Source organism: Sorex fumeus, unplaced genomic scaffold, assembly GCF_029834395.1.
Source record: "Sorex fumeus unplaced genomic scaffold, SorFum_2.1 ptg000002l, whole genome shotgun sequence".
In the NCBI taxonomy this organism is placed as follows: domain Eukaryota; kingdom Metazoa; phylum Chordata; class Mammalia; order Eulipotyphla; family Soricidae; genus Sorex; species Sorex fumeus.
Genome location: NW_026606059.1, coordinates 44,536,257 through 44,560,501, shown reverse-complemented (window position 1 = coordinate 44,560,501; position 24,245 = coordinate 44,536,257). Strand labels below are relative to the sequence as shown.

At 42.3% G+C, this 24,245-nt stretch overlaps 1 protein-coding gene across 2 annotated transcripts in view; it reads left to right on the top strand.

Moving 5' to 3' along the window:
* Positions 1–213: 213 nt before the first annotated feature.
* Positions 214–24,245, top strand: part of KHDRBS3 (KH RNA binding domain containing, signal transduction associated 3) — a 166,109-nt gene continuing 142,077 nt past the window's right edge. For both annotated transcript variants that reach the window (XR_008795384.1, XM_056136856.1), the window contains exon 1: positions 214–362. Coding sequence is in view for 1 of the 2 variants with exons in the window: in XM_056136856.1 (XP_055992831.1) it covers positions 275–362 (88 nt within the window). In the remaining variant the exon portion in view is untranslated. The remainder of the gene's footprint in view (positions 363–24,245) is intronic.

Genomic DNA, 24,245 nt, shown 5'->3' with positions numbered 1-24,245 from the left:
GGCGCGCGGGGCAAGAAGCGCCCCCGCACCCCGACGCGCACAGCCTAGGCGCTGGGGGGACTGCGCGGCCGGCTCCCGCCCGGGTGCCGCTGCCGCTGCCGCTGCCGCCGCCCGGCTGCCCGCCCGGCTTGGTTCCGCCGCGCCGCGACCGCGGACAGAGTCTGGGGAGGAGGTTGCGCGCCGCGGGGGCGCGCGCGCCACGGCTCCGGGGGTGCGGGGCCGCCGCTGCCCGGCCGCCTCGTCTCCAGGTCCCGGGCCCCGGCGGCCGGCGAGCATGGAGGAGAAGTACCTGCCGGAGCTGATGGCGGAGAAGGACTCCCTGGACCCCTCCTTCACGCACGCTCTGCGGCTGGTGAACCAAGGTGAGGGGCGCGCGCTGCCCGTTAACTGCCCCCCCCCATCACCCATCACCCCCCCCCACCCCGCCCCGGGGGCCGTTGGGGGCCCGGGGCGAGACGGGACCCGGTGTCAGTGCGGGAGCGCTCGTGGACCCGGGCTTTTGGGACTTGGCTGGAAACCGACCTGGGGGACCTGGGGCGGGGGGCGAGGGGCAAGGTAGGGTGGAGGGGGGGTACCCAGGGAACAGTCCCGCAGGGGTCGAGGGTTAGCCGGGCCAGGCGGCGGGGGTAGAAGGGACTCCTCGGGGTTGGGGATGGATGGGGGGTGTGGGAGAGGTGGGGGAAGCCCGAGGTGTGAGTCTGGGGGATGTGAAGGAAGGAGCGGCTGGATGCGCCTTGAAGGAAGCCTTGGGGGACTCGAGGATGCCCCGGGAAAACTTGGGGGTGAAGGCCCGCCAGCAGAGCATCATCATCGGGGACTTGGCTGGTGCCGGAGTGGGCAGGTTGGATGATGATCTCTGGGTTTGATGTGTTTCACGAACCCGGGATGGAAGGGGTGGAGGAAATTCAGTGCCAAGAAGGAGACAGGAACAGGTGCGTAGACGCTTGGGGAAGTTGGCGTTTCTGGGGGGAGTCAGGCCGGCGCCCGAGCATCTTAAAGAAGGTCCGGTGTGTGTGCAGGGGCAGCCTCTCATTCTCTCCGACACCCAGGCTCTGGCCGTGGGTGGTTCCCCCACCCCGGGGCTGGGCAACTCCTGCCAAGTCTTGGAGAGAGGGGATGATGTGGGGTAGAAGAGGCGACCCCCCCCCCCCAACCTCTTGGCTTGCCTGCTCTCTCGGGGGAGCACTGAGCGGGTGACCCTCATTGGTGGCCGGTTAGCTTGGGGTCCGGACCACTGGCCCGGGAGTCTGTGCTACCTGTGTCATTGTGGTTCCACTTTGGTCAGCGAGGAGTCTAAAGCGTCCTGGGAAGCCGGGGACCCTGGCACGGGGGTTTATGGAGGCGTGTCTGTCCCGAGGACACTATTCCCTGGCTTGTTCCTCCGCACACCTCCTGAGTAGTCTTCCAGGATGGACGGTAAATAAAGTCTCCTGTCTCCTGTCTCCACACCCATGCTCTGCTCCTCCCTTACATCCCATATGCATTTCAGATCAAGGGGTGCTTGGCGGGAGGGGGGGGCAGGGGGGAGGCAGTGGTCTCCTCTCTTGCTGGGTGAAGGTAGGAACAATCAGGTCCCATCTCTCAGCTTTTGCTTGAATTACTGACTGGGTTTCCCTGAGTCCGGTCGGGTCTGTTGATCTTCATAGCGTCTGTGGCTCATTCATTGTGGCAAATGAAAGATGAAACAAACATACTCCGTATGTAGCGAACTGGGTTGTGAAGTAGCAAGCTCCGGTATTTGTCTGTTACAAATTGCAATTTGCATCCGGTTCCAATCAGATGTGTGTGGTGCTGGTGCCGATGGAGAGACTCCCTGTTTCCAAGAATTTGAAGCATTGGTATTTGTCCAGAGAAAGGAAATCAGTTCATAGAGTGTTGTCTTTTTATTTTTATTTTGGGCTTCTTTTTATTTATTTTTTTTAATGCGAGTGTAGAAAAGTAATGCGTTTTTACAGACAAAGTTTTATTCTCCCTGCGCAGGCGAACCATCCTATACTTGGGTTGGCAGTCTTTGCTGTCTATGAGTTACACAGATCTTTTGTTGACTCCTGAGTCGTAATCCCCGAAAGGAATTTCTTTGTACACTGTGTGCAACCATTGGCATTAGAAATATTCTGAAATATGAAATCAAGTGCTTGTATTTCTTAAGTAGCTGAATCAAAGTTGTATTCAATGACTGATACATTGTAAAAATGTAATGAGTTATTTGTAAGTCAGAATTGTCAGAATTTGTGTGTGTTTGTGTGTCTGTCTTTGTGTCTGTCTGTCAGTGGGTCTAGTCTGCTTGCACTCGCCCTTTGTTGCTATAGTGTTATGTTGTACATTCTTTTGGTTTCTGTTTTTGCTAGGTTAATGGCTTCCAGTTTTTTGAAACAGATATTGGACAATGTTGCTGTTTTTCAGTTGTCAGATTTTAGACCTAATTACTTGGTCATCAGAATTGTAATTCCTGTAAGAAATACATTTTTCACATCCAGCAGTTATGGGAAGGAAGAAAGAGGTGCTACACAGATGCTTTGATTCCTATTAATTTAGATGATTTCAGACTGGAACATTTCCCCCTTAAATCTGAGGCTACAGTACAGAAGGCTAAGCTCTATCATTTAAAATATTCATTATTTTCTGTTATGTAACTCCCGATTTACAAGTACATTTTGAAAATAGTGTCTTGGATCTGAATGTGATTAAAAAGCTTTGATTATAAATCCGGTAACCATCCGGTCCTTGAAGCCTTTTTATTCCTATTTAGCCGTATTATTTGCCTCTGAAGGAAACTTTTTTTTCAGAGATTATTAGTCCATGTCCCACTGCTCGAACCAATATTCCAGCTCCAACTTGTTCAGTGTTGATGGCTCAGCAGCGTAAGCCTTTATTTAATTGTGGCGTGGTATGGAACAAATACTTGCTAACAAATGTTAACCACACCTGATGTTTACATCGTAGTTTAAAGTTTCCAAGACTCTCTAAGGCTCACAGTATCTCGTTCTATTATCAGACTTGCATTCTGGTGAGGCTGATATATATATCTCTGTTTTTCAGTGAGGGGACCTAGGGCATAAGCAAGTAAGCAGCTGGGGGGTTTAATTTGAGCTCAGGTCTCCCATTTCTGAAGATCACTATACTTGCTGTTACTATCTTTTCCCAGAAAAACAAACATAGTACAAGACAGTGTAAAGAAATGTTGCACACATGCTCATTTAAAAAAACTTAGTAAAGATCTATGGCATTAATATGCTTGCTTCCAGTTGATTGGATTTTCTAAGTATCTTTTTTCTCCTTGTATTTGTCTAGTGCTCATTTTTGAGTAACCAGCATTCTTGGGAAGTTTATTCTGTAGGGTTAGAATGTTCAGGCCAAGACTCTCTTTAGCATTAAAAGACCTTTCCATGACTAATGGCATTACTTTGATAATCAACACTTTACGGTAAGGAAACCACTTATGAATAAATAAGGTAATAGCCACAGAAATTAGTATTGTAAGCATTAATCAACTTCCTAGATGAATTACATATTTTTAAATAATCTTTAAGAACATCAGCTGGTATGTCATCTTTGTATTTGATTCTATGTTGCTCTCTCAGCTACCTTTTATCATTTGTCCAAATATTTATTTCATAGTGGTGGTCATTGATTGCTGATTTTTATTTTCCCAGGATAACTGGTTCTCCTCATCCTGTGAGTATTTAATACTTTTGTTTCTTCACCGAAAGCAATGTGTGCTGTTTACTTGATATTAAACCCCGATCACAGAAAATAGACCTCAGCATTCTTTACCAATTCATCTGCCCATCCCCCATGTAGGAACAGACAAGTGCCGTAGAGTGGATTGATACTGTGGTTTCTTGCCAACGAGGTTAATTGGAGATGAAAGTAGCATTGCATGTTTCATATTATATTTGCTGGTAGGGGATGTGCTGACTCTTACTAAAAAACACTTCAGAAATTTCTTGCACATTATGATTTAATCCCACTCTCTGGCATTGCTCTGGATGGTTTTCAGTCCATGCCAAGTAACCATTAAATAAGATTACATAACCCTATATTTTTAATTACGTGTTATAATATATGTATTGGTAGCTGGTTCTCTGCCAAGTTATATTTAGTTGCCAGTTATAAGAGGAAGTAGAGCAAAGGATTCAAGATTAAGGTGGGCTGTTTGAATCTAGATTAAGTGCTTTTACCAGTGTTGGCATGGATGTGGGGGAGAAGGGAACTCTCCTTCACTGCTGCTGGGAATGCCAGTTGGTTCAGCCTTTTTGGAAAACAATATGGATGTTTCCCAAAAAACTAGAAAAAATAGATAAAGTGCTTTTATTGGTATTTTAATGTACTTTTCATATAATATGATTTTCTCTATTACTAGTACTCTTGGTGTTTCAGGTCACATGTTTGGTCAAAAAGTGTAATGAGAGAGAAGCTCATTACTTAGCTCTGTATGCATTTCTTTTTTCAGCAAAACGTTAAAGTTTCATTAGGGGAGAGGGGAAATGCTGCTTTGGAAATTAGTTTTTATTTGCTTGAATGCTGTGAGCCCTGTAATGAGAGAAAAGAATGAGAGTTAACATTGCAGAACTAGTTTTAGCTGTGGTGTCTTCATGCAATTGTGTGTGTGTGTGTGTGTGTGTGTGTGTGTGTGTGTGTGTGTTTAATGCCAAGGAGGAATAAAATGGGGTAATTTCATTTGCAGTTGCTTTTCATAGGTTCAATATATGTTTTTGTGTTTTATATTTTCGACAAGCCACTTCACCATTTCTGGATTTCCTGGAGTGTATGTATGGTCCACAGTGATCTAGTCAGTGTGGCTTGCAGTATTCTGGCATCTGTACTTTGGTCATATGCTTACCGAGAACCCTCTCTGCCATGTGTTGTGTGTCTAAACCAGGTCCTGGCCAGTGTAGGCAGAGGGAAAATGGGTGCCCTCTCCTGAAAGCTGAGGCTGTCCTGTTTTTCATAGGAAGTGGGAATTTCTGGTTTGTAGAAGTACTCTCCTCCCCTAAGGAATGCTTTAGGAGTGCTTTAATTATTCCCTTGAAATATTTAGTCACAGTATGGTTTGAGCCAGAGCAATAGCATAGAGGGTAGGGTGTTTGCCTTGCCGATCGGGTTTGATTCTTCCGCCCCTCTTGGAGAACCTGGCAAGCTACTGAAAGTATCCCGCCCACTTGGCAAAGCCTGGCAAGCTACCTGTGACATGACGTATTCGATATGCCAAGAGCAGTAACAACAAGTCTCACAATGGAGATGTTACTAGTGCCCGCTAGAGCAAATCAGTGAACAACAGGAGGACAGTGCTACAGTAACAGTATAATTTAGATTTAAGTAAGCCATCTAATCTAAGTTTAGACGTCACAATATTTTTGAGGCATGTCTCTGTGATGAACCTGTTTGTGATTTCAGTACTGGTAAGTTTAGTAATATAGAGGTTGTTAGCCTGATTTTTCTCAGTTGTAGCAAGAGACTCCAGCAACTAAAGTGACTTATCCAAGGTGCCTTATGTGTCCGACAGTTCAAACTTTATTCTGTTTTCACCACACAGCACTTTCCCTCCAGAGGTCGGAAAGTTCATCTTATACGTTCCATAACACCAGAAATGAGGATGGAAACGTCTTGTGCGCGGTTTGTTCTTTTCTCTAGCTTGAAGTTGAAGACATTCTCTGTATCTGTCATCCTTCAAACATTTGCTTGAAGGTTATGTCCTCTCATCATGTTTTCCTCTGAATGGCTCAGAGAGCCAGTTTGGTTGTCTGCTCTAACAGCAGCAAACTCGTACTGTGGGCCGTGGGTCTCTTTGTCTTCCTTGGGAGAGAGTGAACTTTCTGGGAGGCCAGGCCTGACATCTCTGTGTCTTTGTCATGTCCACACAATTCCTCATACATAGCCAGAGGGAAAACTGGCGAACTCCAGTCTTCATATGCGTGTTCTATGTTGACTACCATAAAGGAAGAAATATTAGAAAGTACATTTGGAATTCAGCAGTCACTGTACAGCTTTGCTTGTTTCCACTTTGGAGCATCTGCATTCAGTGGGCACTGAGGAAGTCTCTCTATATGTTAATTATCATAAAGGAAGAAAGATTAGAAAGCACATTTGGAATTCAGCCGTCAAAATAGAGCTTTGCTTGTTTCCACTTTAAAGCATCGGCGTTCAGGGGGTACTGAGGAAGTCTCTGAGCTCAGCAATATCAGAGAAGGTTCTAACTGAAATTCAGTGTTAAACAAGCAGAAGAACATAGTCTTCTTTAAATGTGGTAGCACAGTAGGGGTCCTTCTTTAGAAGATAATGGGGAAGTGTTTTTAGATCTGAGTTGAATCAGATGTTTATTTACTTTTCTTCTTTTTTGAGGAACTTTCTAAGTCAGTGCATGATAATACAGTTAGATCTTTCCCCAAGTACCTAATAAGATTTATTAAAAAAAAAAAAAAGAAAAGCTAAATAAGCCATTTGGCAAGCCTATCTTTTGGGGGACTCTGGCAGTAGGGGCAAAGGGAAGAAAGGGAAGTTCTCTATACCTTGCTGTGCTTAGGGCTTACTCCAGGTTCTGTGCTCAGGAATCACTTCTGGTGGGTGCTGGAGGGTGAGGTGTGCGGGGTGCTGGAGATTGAACCCAGGTTGGTCCTGTGCAAGTGAAACATGCCGTGACTTCCCTACTATCTCTCCAGTTTCCAGAGTCCCTGTCTCATACCAAATAAACCTTACCTGAAGGAGTTAACCTGCAGTGTCAGATGCCAGACAGGTACCCATAGCCAGAGGAACAACTGAAATTGCAGAGTGAAGGCAAACTGTGACTTAATAGGACCTGTGTGCTTCTTGTTCTAGTTTCTGCTAAGTGAAGATTGAAATCTTTACCCCTCCCCCCCTTTTTTTAACCCTTCTGCACCCTGCTCCCCAGTGGATGTAGAGTTTCATGAGAATTGGGGATAACGATTTTAATAAAAGCCGCCAAATTGAGGGCTTCTTTGTGACAGGGGCTTTCTATGCAATCTCTAATCCCCACAGCATCTTGTGGTTTTATCTCCTCCCTGCCTCCTTTGTTTTTTCAAATTCAGCATCCAAGACTCACAGAGGCAGAGTTACTTGCACAGTCAAGATGCGCAGCTTTGAGTAAATCAGGCTGAAATTTTAATCTCCAGCATTTTGATGGGGTGCTTTAAGAAAAGCCATAAAAGGACAGATTGAACATTGTTGTTTGTTTTTAAGTAAATGTTTCATTATAGCAGGCACCAGTTAGGAATTTCCTTTGGTGTTGATTTTTAAAGGAAGTTCCCCAAATGTGTTTTACCGAGGAGGAGGTCAAGTCACTTTCGTTTCCTATTTCTCCAGCAGTGCTATCCATCTTCAGTAAGCACGCACTTAAGGTAAGACTTTAAATTTTGCATATTTCAGTGGCCAAGGGGGAAAATGGAAAAAAAAATGTATAGGGAGTTAAGTCAGATTCTTAATAAAGTTGTTTCTGTAAGGAATCTCTCAGGGCCTCCTACTCTCTGTAGTCAGCACTGAAATGGTTGCTTACAGGCTTTCTGTCAGTGATTTGTGTTGGTTTATTTCTTTATTATCTAAAATATTGGCTTACAAAAGAAGAGAAAAGAAGCGTGCTGAGAGCACATATAATACATCTTACAAATAGTGATTTGCCTCTCTGGAACTGTGTGGGGGAGAGGTGTGGATAGAGGTGGCACTTACTTGCCTCGCGGTTGCTAATACTGTTAGTTGCCGTTACTAAAAGACTTTATTTTTTGTTTTGTGTTTTGGGTCACACCCGGCGATGCACGATGCATGGGGGTTACTTACTCCTGGCTCTGCACTCAGGAATCACTTCTGGCGGTACTCAGGGGAACATATGGGATGCTGGGCATCGAACTTGGGTCAGCTGCATACAAGGAAAATGCCCTACCCACTGTATTATAGCTCCAGCCCCCACTCAAGGGCTTTTTCTGGGTTAAATTTATATGCTTTTTTTCTAATTTAAAAAAGCAAATCATTTTATTTTACAGATGAGAAAATTGAAGGTGAAACAAGTTCCCTAACATCAGACAGCTAATAAGTGATAAAAACCAGGATGCAAATGTCCAGGTGCCCACCTCCTAAGCACTAGACTGTGGAAACTCTAGTGCTTTTACTGTTTTATTTCCTTGGGTTTTTTTTTATTGTGTAATAACAGCTCTAATATTTAATGGCCTGTTATTGGGTAGGTGATCTGTGAGCAGAAATGACTGTACAGAGGCAGATGGTGGTGTGACAGAATGGGATGGGGCCTTTTGTGACCGGTTGGCAGCATAGGAAGTCTGTTTGGATGGTTTTGTGTGGGAATCAACTTCCCAAGGGAAGAACTCCCACAGAAAGCTGTGGGATTTGGGGGAGGTGATACTTTCTAGCCTGTAACCCTGCCTAGTTCTCCAGATTCTGTTGACCCACATGCAGCATTGGGACCTTATGTGGAGGTTTGTGTTTTTAGACAGGAGGTAGCAGAGTCTAATGCATAATAGCACTGTAGCACTGTACTCCTGGTGTTCATCAATTTGCTCTAGTGGGCTCAGTAACATCTCCATTGTGATACTGGTTGTTAACTGTGTTTGGCATATCAAATATGTCACGGGGAGTTTGCCAAGCTTTGCTGTGCAGGCGAGATACACTCTGGTAGCTTGCCAAGCTCTTCGAGAGGGACAGAAGAATTGAACCCAGGTCTGCTGGCCCAGCTTTGTGCAAGGCAAACACCCTACCACTGCATAATAATAGGTGTTTCATAAATGTTACTTGCTCTTTTTTTACAGAATATCCAGAAACAGGTTGACTATCTGCATCACTTCATGCCAAAAAATAGGGACTAATAACATAGAAATCATTTAGTTTCACTTCTTAGGGAAATTTTGTTACTTGGAAAGATTTTTTTAGTTTTCCAGTCTTGAAGACACTGGAGAGAAAAAAATTATTCTTTAGGAGCTTCTTTCACTAATACTCTGTACAAAATTAGCAACAGCGTTGATTGAATTTTATTATGCTATTCAGAGTGCAGTATCTGAAAATTAAATTTACAGATGAAGCTTTCTTAAGCAGTTTTGTGACTACACATCTGTTTAGGTCTGGACAATCAGGATCAGTTCCTACGAGCAAAGGTATCTAACGGAATTGGTAAACTATATACTTGCATAATTTTTTACAGTTCCATAATTCTCCACCAGTCAGCCCCTGCTGCTGTTTTAAGTACATTTAAGTACTGTTTTAATGTACACTTAGGTACTTTAAAAGGTATATGGCATATTATTGATGTTCTTCCTTGATATAAGGAGCATGAGTATATGGGTGCACCCATTTTTATCTCTCTTTTTGATTTAGGTCTTACACTTGGGGTCACTGTTGGTTCCGCTCCCATGGAGAAACTATAACGGAGAGAAACGGCTGTACCCTTTTTGGGGGGATTTTTTTTTTTAATCACTATTTTTGCTGGTTGTGATCTTTGCTTCCACTAGATGGCAGTGCGCATAGCTAGGTTACTCCAGTGTGGTAGCTGGCTACTCCCGAATCTCAGTAGACTTAACAGCACATTTGGATTGCTTCTGATTTTTGTTTATTATTGAAAAATATTAGAATTTATTATATTTTTAGAGGTATAAGCTAACCAGTATTTCTAGACAATTATGAATTATTTTAGTTTTGTAACCGCCAATATTTTTAATCCTGAAGTTTGCTGACCCTTTTGCTTTGTTCATATTTTTTACATTTCTCTTTAATTCTGGTGACTGCCTTGTTAAGTTTTTTTGTTTTTCTAGTTCTGCAGAAAAAAAAAGACTACTGGCTTCTTTAGCTTGTTTCAAGGTCATGGAGATAATTATATTATGGAACTTAAAATTCTCCCAAAGTGTTGAAAATGTTTTTCAAGTGTTTGACTAGTTCAACGACATATGGCTCCTGGTCCTGATAATCTGTTTATTTTATTGGGAAAGTGTATAGTCCTGACAGTTATTTGCATTGAAATGTGTAAGTCCAATCTTTGATTTCTGTCAGGAAATTAACAAAAGTTTTGCCAGCAAGTTTGTAAATCCCTGCTCCCTCCTGCCTTATATTGTCTCCTGACTAAAGTAGTCTTGATTACTACCCAGTATAAAGTACCGTTAAAATAAAGGGGTGGTGGGGTTGGGGAGGGTATACATGGTTTCATTTTTAGGAAAATTTAGAACCAAGTAGTGGATCGTCAAAAGTCAATTGGATTGGGGCTGGAGTGATAGCACAGCAGGTAGGGCATTTGCCTTGCACGCGGCCAACCCGGGTTTGAATCCCAGCATCCCATATGGTCCCCTGAGCACTGCCAGGGGTAATTCCTGAGCACAGATCCAGGAGCAACCCCAGTGCATTGTGTGTGTGTGCATTGGGTGTGACCCAAAAGGTAAAAAAAAAAAGTCAAACTGGATTCCAGATAGCCGTAATGTGGTTTCTTTGATTTCATGCATTTTCCAACTAAATACACTGTATGTGGCGGCTGAGTAAGCTTACTTCTCTGAATCTCCACTCCCTAAAGGCTTCTTGCAGTAATAACGCCTCATAGGTTGACAGTGAGGTAAAACTGTGTTTTCACAATTGTTTCGTGTTCCTGTACATTTTTGTAGTATGCATGTGTTATATTCTCTGAGATTATTATACATGCTTATGTTTCTTTTCTGTGTACATTTATTTTATATCCGGATTTCATACATCATTCTTGGCCACCTGCCAGTGCAGTGGATGAGCTCAGCTTGTCTATTGAGGACTCGCATTCTCCTACCACTTGAATTTTCTGTCCTTTGCTTTCATTTTTGGAATTCTTAGCAAATATACACCTAGAAACATATTTAGAAAAATTGCTCTTTTGTTTGTCATGCACCATTTACTAAACAATGGCACACAAAACTAAGACTCAAGAGTAAGAAAGAGAACCTTATTTTGTCAGACTAAGTTTGTCAACTTCGTCAAGACTATTTAAGTTAAGAACCACATTTTGTCAGAAGATTTCACCTTTCTGAAAGCCACTTCTTTTTTGGTTCTTCTGATTAGAATACGAGAACTGCTCTCAGACGTTGGTTCCCAGATGTGGAAAACAGTGATTGGGAACTGTAACAAAGCCCCGTTGGATATTGTGGGGAGTGTAAGTGAAATTAAAAGTGAATCCATGGAAAGATGTTCTTGCTGGGTTTGGCTGGCAGGTGGTGATAAGTGTAAGTCCTTGCTTCTCCCAGTAATTTCATCATTATCATCTTCATTTTCTATTGAGGACCTCATAGTGCTTTGAAGGGATAAGCATGTAGAAGAGACAGTACTAAGAATGTGTTCAGTGCCGTGATAGAGGGATGCACACAGTCATGGCACTCAGAGGCTCAGAGTGACCTCTACTTTGTATTTGAGCCAGAGGTCTTTCATGAGCATTTTGTTCAGAGAGCAACACATAAGTTAGACATTACTGCAGGCCAGAAACTACTTGCACAGGGAGGCTTCACTTTGTGAATCTTCCAAGTTGTTGATTCCAATCTCTTGTGTGTTTTTGCAATGTCTGCACATTCCTGCTTGTCGTGAAGTATTGTAGGTATTATTTACTCATCATCTTCCCTCCCTCCCTTTATTTCTTAACATTAAAAACTTCTTTCCACTGCAGTAACTTTGCAAACCAACACCATCAATATTAGCAGGTAACCATGTTACCCAAAGTAAATGGAGAAAAGATTTTGTGGGAAACACTTTAAAATGTTCAGACACAGGAGCAAGAATACTGGTAAGATACTTTGTGACCTATTTGGATATAGCACCTGCTACTATTTCCCCACACTTGCTTTATTTACCATTTTCCCTATGTGTGTTTGTGTAGTCCATGACCCATTTGAGAGACCCACCATTGCCTGCAAACAATTAAATGTCTTGGTGTGGGCTCCTGAAGCACGCAGGGCCTTTCTTACAACAAACTTCATCTAGGTGGAACAATGCTAAAATTAAGTTAGTCGATCCATGAAGTGTTCTTATTCCTGAGGTTCCTTTGTTACTTGTTCTTGTTGCAGTTTCCTTTTTCCGGATCTGTCTCAGGATTATCCACTGCATTAACTGTCGGGAGTCTCAGTTCAGAGCTCTTTAATGAGCCTTTGCCTTTCATGGTGTACATTTTTTTTTTACAACTGCACACCCTAGTCATCTGTAGAATGTATCATGGTGAGTTCCGTCTAGTGATCCCCTAAAACTAGATTCAGACAGTGCTCTCTTTAGACAGGGAGACCCTGGTCCGATCGGGTCCCCCCATGATGTCCTGTCTGGGAACACCCAGTGTCAGGGCCACTCCAGCTCTGTGCTATTTTTGGTGATGCTCAGTTTGATTACTTGGTTAGTCAGGGTGGTACCAAGAATCTTTACTGTAAAGTTACTGTTTTACTTTCATAATTAGTATTTTTGTGGAGGGACCCTTAGAGACTTTGTTGAATCTCATTCTGTCATTCAACTCTTCCTTACAAATTTTCAGCATCCATTAATGTTTCTGAGATGATTAGGATGGTGTGAGAGGTCATTTTTTTGACTCAGTTATTCCGTCTATGTTTACTGGTTTTCATTTTGCTGAAAAGGGACTGGTTTGGAAACCTCCTCCTTTTTTGCGTCTCTTACCTCCCTAAATAAAGTCCTGATTGTCCTTGGATCAGGTGGTCAGTAATACAGTGCTCCCTGGCTGTGCCGATGCTTGGCTTCCCTCAGGTTTGTTCCTAGGGACCCTCGCCCTGTGTCCTGGGTCTTGTTGGTAGTATCCTCTCAGGTTTTCGAAAAACTGTGTTTTCACTTTCATTTAAATTTTATTGTACACTATGGGATGCACCTTTTTTCTACCAAGGTGCCATGTTGTTTTCTTTATTATTCGTGTTCAGTGGTATTTAGAAACCAATTTTGGGGGTGCTGGTGTGCTGTTGATTCAAAACGCTTTCACCAGGGAGAGCTTAGAAATGGGTCTATCTCTATCTGAGTCCTTTTGTCTTTGGTTATATTTATTTTTATCTTTTTATTTGGGAGTCACAGCTGGCTGTGTTCAGGACTTCCTCCCTAGCTTGTTACTCGGGGGTCACTTCGGCAGGGATTCGGGAGACCACACGGGGCACTGAGCATCAAAACCAAGTAAGTTGTGTGCAAGGCAAAAGTGCCCTTACCCAGATACCATCTCTTAGGTGCCAAGTTCCTTTTGTCTCTCTATTTTTGTATAGGGGTATGAACTTCTCCCATAAGAGGCCAAGTAGTTGCCGTTTCATGGATTGTGCATCCTACGCAGTTCTGTGGTAGCAGAAAGTAGCTTCAGAGAGAACTTTCATTTATTGAACACAGTGTGCTGCGTTTTTGTGGCCATCCTACTCTTGCCTGCTTGGCGTATTCTTCAGTACTAGAGAGTAGTGTTCCCAAGTCTGTCTACTGAAGCTGTCCACAAAAGTAACAATAAAAGTCACAGAATGAACTTAATGGCAGCTGTTAGCCCTTTCTATTGTAGACTACTTCTCTTCTAAGGACATTTTTTTGAATGTCATTTTCTTTTTTTCAGCTCCACCAGGGTTTTTATTTGCAAGATGATGGTCTTCTAAAATGTCAGTTGAAACAAAACTCTATTTTTATTGTCTCAAAATAGATTTGCTTGCTGGTGGTTTACCTTGTGGTTGGCATGGCACATTTTTGTAAAAGGGCTTCCTTAGAGTAGTGCCTGGGTTTTATCATGGAGTGATTCCGTTCTTGGGAGTTAAGTATGTCCTTAGGAAGGATCTCCCACCAGTGAGAGAACGAGCTCTGTGGGCACTGCCAGGCATGCTGGTGCCAGGAAGAGCAGGGGCTTGGCTGTTTGAAGTGTCTCTAATGGCTGTAAGACAAATGACTTTCAGCGATTGCTTACATTTTTTTTTTAATTCTAGAAATTCATCAGCTGTCTGCTTGGTGGTGGACAGTTTTGTCAGCGGGGCTCTGGCCCGGCTCCTTATCAGAAGCTGTGTGAAGCTTCATTCAATTCTTTCTCTGAATCCAGGGACATGGCTTGACAGTCCCATGTCCTAGCACAATGCTTGCTTCTGTGGGATGTTCTGGTTCCATGCTACATGGGAAGCAGAGCAAATCTCCCACCCTCCCTTGGCTTTATTTTGGTGAGTGGGGAGGCAGAGGGACCACCCCAAGCACTACTCCTGGAGCCTGTTCCCACTTCTGGCAGTACTTTATGATACTTGGCCAAACTCGAAGGTTCAGCCACACTGACAGTTCTCTGGGGGCTTTAGGACTACACTCCCAGTGCTGGGGAGGGGGATGTGCTGTGCATGGAATTGAACTGGGAGCCGTGTGTATGCAGGACAACTGCCCCTGATGACAGATCTCTCCCTACCTCCTCACTTCGTGCTCATTTTCCATGTCTTGCTTTGATCGTTATGAGATTAATGGTTCATTATTTTCAGTATGGAGGTAGTGCCGTACAGAAATTACACATCGGCTTTTACATAGTGTCTTTGCCTTTTAACAAACTGCCCGTCATTTAGTGTAGCATCTACTCATATAGGAAATCACGGTTTTTTGTCTCATATGTATATGGGGTGTAATGACTTAGAAATTCAAACGAAAAAAAGTCATGATTTATAATGCTCTATTGATCATATGTTCCATATGTAATATATGCATATATCTACATATCTACATTCATAGACATGCACATATACATATATGTGCATATAGATACATACATATATTTTGTTTTTTTCTCAGGTCAGAGTTAGTACCTTTGGTTAATAATAATATTTTGGACTTCTATTTCAGAACTGAATTTGTTAAGTGTTTGGCCTTATATAGATACTCAAAAAGTTAATTCTTAGGGCCAGAGAGATAGTACAGAGTTAAGACATCTTGCATTGCTTTTCTGCTGTTGAAGTTCCTGGCACTACTCCTAGTGTTCCCTGAGCACCACTAGGGGTCACTCTTGAGCAGAGAACTGGTACAGTCCCTTAATTATTTTCCTGAAAAAAGTTACTTTTACTACAGAGTTCTTTGGGTTAGAAGAGCATTCTTCTTTCCCCCCATTTATGAATTTCAACATGGAAATGGAGATACAAAGTTATGAATCATGATGTTCTATTTCTTGAAGCATTTATTTAGAAAACTAGATGCTTGGCACACTGCTTTTTGCCGGTGCACCCCTATATTCACTTTGATAGAGTTCATAGCACAGCATCAGCTTTTAGGTTGGCAGAATCATTGTTTGGTAGAAGGTAGCAATATGACCTAGTCAGGCTTCATACTTTTATAATTCTTTGGGTTGTCACTATCTAGATTTTGGAAGCCTGTAGGGGAAGACTGTTAGGGTAAATATTTTGCCTTCTTCCCTTTACTGGACTGGTAGGGTGTTTGTTTCTTAGCAGAGCTCATGTTCTTATTTATTTATTAATTTTTCATTTTTGGGTCACACCCGGCGATGCTCAGGGGTTACTCCTGGCTCATGCACTCAGGAATCTTTCCTGGTGGTGCCCGGGGGACCATATGGGATGCTGGGAATCAAACCCAGGTCGGTTGTTGCAAGGCAAATGCCCTATCCGCTGTGCTGTTGCTCCAGCCCCAGAGCTCATGTTCTTATGCTGTGCTAATAAGCACATAGACACAGAGATGAATAATACATTTTACTGCTTAAAAAGTTTAGCTTTAGTGGGCTGGAGAGATAGTACAGTGTGTAGGGTGTTTGACTTTCATGTGGCTGACCCAGGCTTGATTCCCAGCACTGCATAGGATCCCCAGAGTACTAACAGGAGTGATCCCTGAGCACAGAGCCCAGAGCCGGGACTAAGCTCAGTGGTGAAGCTACCAAATTAAATGCCATTTACATTGTCAAGTGCTAAGTGCCCTAATAAAGACAGGCACACAGGCACACAGCCATGCCACAGCTTGATAGCGAGATAGCTTCACAGTTAGGGCCATAGTAGGAATCCCAAACCATGTGTGACCATTGATGGGGTAGGTGAAACACCTGGGCCACAGTTTATCACGTGACCATGATGGTAAGCAAATTACCGGGGTCTTTCTCAATAATTTACCTAGCAATAGCTCGTAGGCATCTGTAGAGACTACTGAGAGGCTTTGTGGCATGTGCCTGTGGTGGATGAACTCTCCTCCCACTTGTGAGTTTCCAGCACCTGGTACCATACCCTCTACTTTTCATCCATCATTGTACAGCAACTCTCTACAAGGATGGTTTGCACTTAGGTTTCTTTTTGACAGGAAATATGATTCCTTCATTCCTTTTACAACATGCAGAAAAGTGCTTCATACACGTATATTGAGATTGACTAGTGGTAGTCAAACTCAATAAGTCTGTATAAACTGCATAGTCAGTTGATCTTTTCCTTTTTTAGGGTAATAAATTCATTTTTTCCAGATGGTTTAGTGATAGAAGATTCCCTTCCTTCCTCCCTCCTTCCCTTCCTCCCTCCCTCCCTTCCCTTCCCTCCTTTCCCTCCCTTCCCTCCCTTCCCTCCTTTTCTCCTTCCTTCAAGGATATGTGACTCGAGGAATTGAATTCAGGCTAGTTTCATGCAAGACACACACCTTCCCAGCTGTACTATCTCTTTAGCCCTGAGTGAAAGAAGGGTTTTCAAAGGCCAGTTTCCCTTTTATTGAACTTCTAGCCCATGATTTTGAGAGGCGAGCCTCCATATCAGGCAAGTGTGCTCAGTCTGTGCGCCATGAATATCTGGGCTTGAGCTTTGAATCTGGAACCAGAGAATGGTGTGGAGTTTCCCTCTGCTGCCCTGTTTGACATTGTACCTTTCCCTGTTTAAGCTCTGGTACAGTTTGCTAGTGCGGGCATCGTTTTGACTTTTAGGTCATTATTGAAGTACTTGGTTTCCAAAACCTGGGGCTTTTATTCCCTGCTGGACTCTCAGTGCCCAGGATAGGGCCTGACACTTGAAGTTTGTTGAGTGAATAATATATGTGAAAACATTTTATGTGTGTCTGGAATATAAAGTGAAAGCAGGATTAAGCATGTATTAAGACATAGGGCTGGAAGATGAGAAATAAAGTAGAACATGCAGGGCCTGTGAGTGGCTAAGAATATGAATGTATTTTAAAATCTGGAACACCGTTAAAAGTTGCTATGCAGGGGATTAACACGAGCAGGTCTACTTAGATCATTTAGACTATTGAATGGTACCGTTTGGAGTTGTGTGATTTTGAAGTTATATATGGTATTTCTAGATATGTGCTTTCACTAGAAAATTGCATTGCTTTGTATTTCAAGTCATGGTAGAGGAAGAGAGTCCCCAGGGAGAGTCGGCAAAATCAAAAGAGGAAAAGGGTATCCACAGGAAGGAGGGAATCCTGGAACCATGTTAGCACCGAAAGAGCAGGAAGAGAGTAAGATATATGCTCATTTGTCCTTTTCTTCCCAAAGACTTCATAAAGTGTATGATTCAGTCTATTTAAATTCTACTTTGCAAGGTAATTTTGTATGTACGTGTGTGATACCTTCTTTTTAAGTAGGGATCTTGAAATTTGTCACTGTCAGTGATGTTTAAGCAGAACAGAGTCTCTGTTGAACCTTAAGAGCTGCTGAGAGTTTGAAGGAGAGCCTTTGCTACGAACAGCTCCGGAAATGTGATACTTAATCACAGGCTTGTCTATCCACAAAGCTTAATGAGTCCTGCTATCCTCTTTACATCAGTGACCACAAGTCTCTTAAATTGACTTTGATTTGGTTCACACTTTGCCTGAAGTGTTTGCGTTTAAATGATATATTCTGTGGCTTTCCACTCCGCTTCGGCATGTACATGTTGACATTATTACTACTTTCTTTGTGAATGTTGTTGGATAGCATTGCTCCATCAGCAGGTATTGCACGCTTCAGGCTTCAGATTCCACTGTGAGTGCAGCTGACAAGGCTGACTAGGTGCCTTGGGGAGTTCCCTGGGGACATACACAGAGTTTAGCTTAGAGACAACATTGGAAGCAAAGGTATACACTTCACTTCTCTAATGCAGAAACTTGAGTCACATAACCTTTCACATTAGAAACCTTTGACAGATATTATTTTGCCTAATTCCTTTCATTTAGGGGTTAGGGTAGGCGTAATCTGTGTATGCCTCACAGTTAGCTCCTTCACATAGGCTCTGTGACTTTTCTTGTTTGGTCTTTGGAATGGGTGACAGGCACCTCATCAGAAGTGATTGGAGCTGTCAAATGTTTTTAGTGCAATCTATGAAATAACGAGCCAAAAAAGAGTTCTAGGAGGAAGGTCCCCAAACAGAAGCCCTTTTCAGAGGATGGCTGTTTGCCTCTTGTGTACTGGCCACTTGGATACCCCACTGTCCCCTTTTGGTTTGAAGAGGAATGTAGTAGAGCTTAGTTCTTTTTTCACTGGTCATGATGTCATATACATTTTTTTAACTTGAGTGATTTAAATATGCTAATGGCATTTTGTTTTTCAGTTCCTTTGTCCACAAATTACTAGGAATTTGTGAAATGTCCAGTCTCATCACTTATTTAATTTCAATTAAAATGTCTCCTCATATAACTTTTACAAATCCTTCTCCAGAATAATTTTTTCATCTGTCAGAAAAATATCCATGATAATTTTTAAGTGCCCTGATTTGAGTTTCTTGTTTGGAGAGAAATACCGCAACACGTATCATCACACAGACATAAAGGGAGGGGGGAGTATTTCTTCTGATGACTCAGAGCTCACTATGCAGAGTATGTCATAAACATGATCACGATCTTTGTCTTGCACCTTAACATGCAGCATGCTTGACGCCAGCCAGATGCCCAAGGGTAGTGCACCATACTGTGTCTTGCTTAAATTACTAGGACGTTCCTTGAGTTGCTTATTCCTTATAGCATTGGGTACTTTTATTCTGCTTGTTGTGTCTTCATATTGTTCTAAGTCTTTGATGAACCCCCTTACATTATTCAGTACCTTCCAAGTTATTTATGGCTTGGTTGGGGAATTCAGCACTGTGAATGTCTCTTATTCCATATAACTCAATAGGAAGTAATTTCCCCAACATAGTGAAGTTGAGGGAGGTGCAGCTGTATAGAGAAAGCAAAAACAACTTCATTATTTTTTTTCAATTTTGGGATTCATATATTTTGATATTTTTAATGGAATTGGAAAACTGTAAAGGAGAGTTTGTTTTCAGTGATTCCTGTCTCAGAATACCATACGCTTTATATGTATGGTAAAGTAAAACTTCCCTTAGTTTTATAGATGGGAAGTAATTCTAAAATAATTCTCCATATATCAAAATCAGGGTGTCAGAATTGCTGTATTTCTTTCTGGGGATGTTAGGAGCGAGTTCTTTTCTTCTCCAGCTTGAGACCGCTGCACCCTGTGCTTTTGGTCCCATTCTTTTGTCTTTAGAGTCAGACCTTATCACTCTCACACTATCATCTCTGGCTTGCAGAGTTTCTCTTCTGTTGGTAAATACATTGGCTCACCAATTGGATAGTATACTCTTCCTGTTTTCCAGGCAGTTTATTTTACTTATATAAGTGATTTTACTTCTATGAGTTACCTTTAATTCTTTTCCATGAAACTTAACACAATCTGATCATTAAAACGTGAACATGTGGGAGCTAGGGGACCATATAGGATTACAGATTGAACTTGTGTCACCCACATGCAAGGTGAGCACCTTACCCCTACTGTTGCTCTGGTCCCGGTAATAACCTTCTTGATATTTGTGTCAGTGATGGTTTTTGTTTGTACTCACACATCAAAGGCAATGGCAACAGGAGTGAATATAAGTCACCTTCTACCTGTTAGAATGACTTATGAAAAAGGTAAGAAATTGTGACTGGAATGATAGTACAATGGGAAGGACACTTTCCTTGCATGCAGCTCACCTGGCTTTGATGCTCACCACCACTTGAGACTGCCAGTAATGATATCTGAGTACAGTGATAGGAGAAAGCCCTGAGAACAGTTCGGGTAGAGGCTTACTCAAAAAACAAACAAAACAAAAGCAAGAAATAGCAGTATTGCTGAGACTGTGGAGAAGAGTGAACCTTTGATCATTCTCAGTGGGATTATGAGACCCACCCTTAACATTTTCCACCTCCCCAACCTTGGGAGCCTCAGTTATATTTTGTTTGATATGTTCTGTTTGATTTGTCAACACACTTAATATTTTCAACCTAGTCCAAGAGATTTAAATTATAATGTGTTTTAAATGCACTTCTTAGCCTAACAAGAATACTAATACATCTTCTTTTTATAACATATCTGTGACTTTCTGTTTGGCTAAGAAAGATGTGTTTAATTGTGTAATAATTTATTTTCTACAAAGGAATATCACAAATGCTGTATTAAGAGTAATTGTATACCAGTGGTTATGGAAAAAACTTAGTTTTGAGGTGACAGGTCTGTATTCCTTTGCTTTTGTTAGTAGTGCTGTAATTATTAAATGTGCTTATATCTTTTTGAATTAAGTGGGTTTGTGTTCTTGATATAGATACCTAGGAGTAGAACTGATGGATCATATGGTGGTTCTACTCCTTTATTTCTGGCTTTTTGGGTAACGCCCGGCAATGCACAGGGGTTACTCCTGGCTCTGCAGTCAGGAATCACTCCTGGCAGTGCTCAGGGGACCACATGGGATGCTGGGAATCGAACCCGGGTCGGCCGCGTACAAGGCAGACGCCCTACCCGCTGTGCTATTGCTCCAGCCCCCACTAGTTCCCACTACCCAGTACAGCAAATGAAGGATTCGTTTCCTCTGTATTTCTGCCTGTACTTGTTAATTCTTTGTTGTGGGGATGCAGGATGAGGGGGCACACTGGTGATGCAGTGTTCAAGGGAACATGTGTAGTGTCATGATCAAACCCAGGTCAGCCAGTGCCCATTATACATTTGGCTCTCTTCTCTTTTTAATTTTTTTTTCACTTTTGGTCTTTTTTAATTTATTATTTTTAAATGTTAAGAGTACTGCTATTTACTCAGTCATTGATTAAGCTGATTGAATTGGCCTTAAACTCGACATAACTTTTTAAAGAAATTTAAAAAAATTGAATGTCTTTGAAATAGACCATTACATAATTCATAATTGGGTTTCATTCATACAGTGATCCAGCACCCTTCCCTCCACTAGTATACATCTCCAACAGCCAAGATCCCCTGTTTCCCTACCACCATTCCCCAACACACCCCTACCCCCAGCCTTCTGCTGTGGGAGGCACTTTCCTTCTTGCTCTCTCTCTCTCTCTCTCTCTCTCTCTCTCTCTCTCTCTCTCCATTTCCTTTTGTGAATTATGGTTTGCAATACAGATGCTAAGAGTTCATGGTGTTTTTTCAGTGCATTCGGTATTTTTATCAGGATGGTAAGGCTGGAGTAGCTTTTCAATTGGGTGGCCACTTCGGGGTGTGGATGTAACTGCCAAGGATTCTGGAAGAACAGGGAGGTGGGGGTGGGGGAGGTAGCCCAGCCCAATCCCAAGAAAGTCTGGAGATTTTAGTCACAAAACCTGCATACCCGAATTTTCAGGAGATTATATCTTGGGAAGGTCCGTTCTGAGACAGTGAAGTAAGGCCGGGGTGTGTGTGTGGGGGGGGGGGGGGGGGGGGTGTATTGTATGGTGACAGTTCTGCATTGTGGAAGCAAGTGGCTGCTGGAGGCTCTACTTGGGTGGGCACAGGCCAACACTACCCCCTCTGAGATATCCCAGTCTGTTCAGCCATGCAAGGGTCCAAGATTAACCGCGGCTTTTGATCTCTTTCAAGATTTATTTATAATCTCTGAAGCAAGGACCATGGTAGAGTTTACATGGTGGTGCTGTGTTGATGTTGTTTTCCAATCGAGTATGGTCGGAGGTGCAACGGAAAAGTCAAGCAAGTGGAATGAGTGAATCTCGGAGGGCTACAGCTCGCTCAGGCTGTGTCAGTATTTTGTTCATCAGCCACTCCAGAAATTACGAGAGAAATTTCCTTTTGCAAAATTCATTCATTGTATGGACGATATTTTGCTTGCAGCACCCCCTGAACAAGATATAAAAATAATTCTTGAACAAACTGTGCGAGAATTAGAACAATGAGGACTACAAATAGCTACAGAAAAAGCACAGGTTTTGCCACCATGGGAATATCTAGGACAAAGCATATGGGAACATACTATAGTTCCCCCGAAAATACAAATCAGGAGAGATACTCTAAAAAACTCTGAATGACTTTCAAAAACTATTGGGGGATATAAATTGGCTTCGCTTCTCTCTGGGAATCCCTACGTATGCTTTACAACTTCTATACCACTAGAGTTGGTTCCTGGGGGTGACTGTCAGTTCTTCCAGCAGTATTGAGAAATGGAGGGAGATAGCCCATCCCAGCACTGGAAAGTCTGCAGATTTCATTCTCAAAACCCATAAACCTGAAATTTCAGCACATTATATCTTGGTGAGGTCCTGTCCTGAGACAGTAGAGTCAGGCCAAGGGTAGGGAGACGATTTTGGATTATGGAAGCAAGCATCAGCTCGGAATTCTGCTTGGGCAGGCACAGGCCAACCTTCCCCCCTCTGATTTTCCTCTCTCTTTGCAGCCAAGTGTGGGTCCAGGTATAACTGCAGCCTTAAATCTCTTTCAAAATTTATTTATGGGTCTCTGAAGTAAGGCTAATAAATGAGTTTATATAGCTGAGCTGGAGGTAGTTTGTGGGTTTCCTTTCTGGGTAAACTTGGCCCCACGTTGGTGGGGTCTGGCCAAAGGCACAGCTGCAATTTTGGGGTATCAGGAAGCCTGAAGGAACCATCAGGCTGCGGATGCATTTGCCCTACAGGTATACGTTGACCTGCTCCTGCTGGCAGCACCATGGCGCCCCCCCCCCCCCGCCCTCTTTTTGATTTAGGCCGTTGTCCTTGGTGGAAAGAGTTATCTTCTTGTTTTGTTTGCGTATCCCTGATAGTGATGTTGAATTTTTTGTCGTGTGCCTTTTTGTTTTCTGTATGTCTTCATTGGAGAACTATTTAGTTTTTTGATGGTGTTGGTGGTTTTCTTGTTGAATATTGTGAGTGCTTTATGTAATTTGGATATTAGCCCTCTGGCATATACATGTGACTTAAATATTTTCTGTTACTCATAAGGTTACTTTTTTGTTATAGCAGTAATTTCTTCATAGTGCAGAAACTTTGCCATTTAATATCATTTTTATTTTTGCCTTTTCTTTCCAGTGAAGTCACTTGTTGAAGATATCCCTGTAGTCAGTACCATGAAATGTTTTACCTCTGTTTTCTGTGATATATTTAATGAAGTTAGGTCTAACATCTAGATCTTTAATTCTTTTTGAGGAAATTTTGCGTGTGGTGGACAAAGTGGTCCAGCATGAAGCCTACACAGTTTTCCTAACAGCCAATTTTTTTTTAAGGAAGTCTTTTTTTTTTTTTTGGTCCATTTTTAACTCTTGGTTCTTCTGTTTTAAATTAATTCTCTATGTGTCTTAGGGTTTATTTCTGGGCTCTGTTTCATTATTATGAATCTCTATATCCTGGTACAGACTGTTTCAATTATTATAGCTTTATAGTATAGTTTAAAATGGGAAATGGGAATCAGGATGTTTCCCAACTTTCATTCTCAGGATTTCTTTGGACATTTTGGACATTTGGGGAGTTTGTGTTCCACACATTTTAGTATTACTTGTTTTGTGTCCTTGGAGAACATTTTTTTTCACAGATTTTTAGTTTTATTTTTCTGCATACCAATTGAAGAAACATGTGATTAAAGCTTATTAACATTCTTATCAGTGGTTCACAGAATTATGTTAAATAAATGCATTGAATATTTGCATAACTTAATTTCCTTAATTGATCCTAAATTATTAACTGTTTATCTTTTTTTATTAAAAATTTAATAGTGAGACATCATGAGGTACAGTTGCAGACTTACACATTTTTGTGCTTGGGTTTCAATTATACAATGATCAAATACCCATTCCTCCACCAGTGCCCATTTCCCACCACCACGGATCCCAGTATCCCTCCCACCCCCCCCATCCCCACCATCCCACCCTGCCTCTGTGGCAGGGCATTCCCCTCTGTTCTCTCTCTCCTTTTGGGTGTTGTGGTTTTCAAAAGAAACATTGAGTAGCAATCATGTTTGGTCTATAGTCTACTTTCAGCATGCTTCTCCCATCCTGGGAGGATCCGCCCAACACCTTTATTTGGTGTTCCCCTCTTTATCTGAGCTCCCTTTTCCCTTAGTATGTGTGGTTGGCCTCCAAGTCATGGAGTAAAATATGGAGAACGTTTTTAATAGGGATAATATTGTGTTCAGT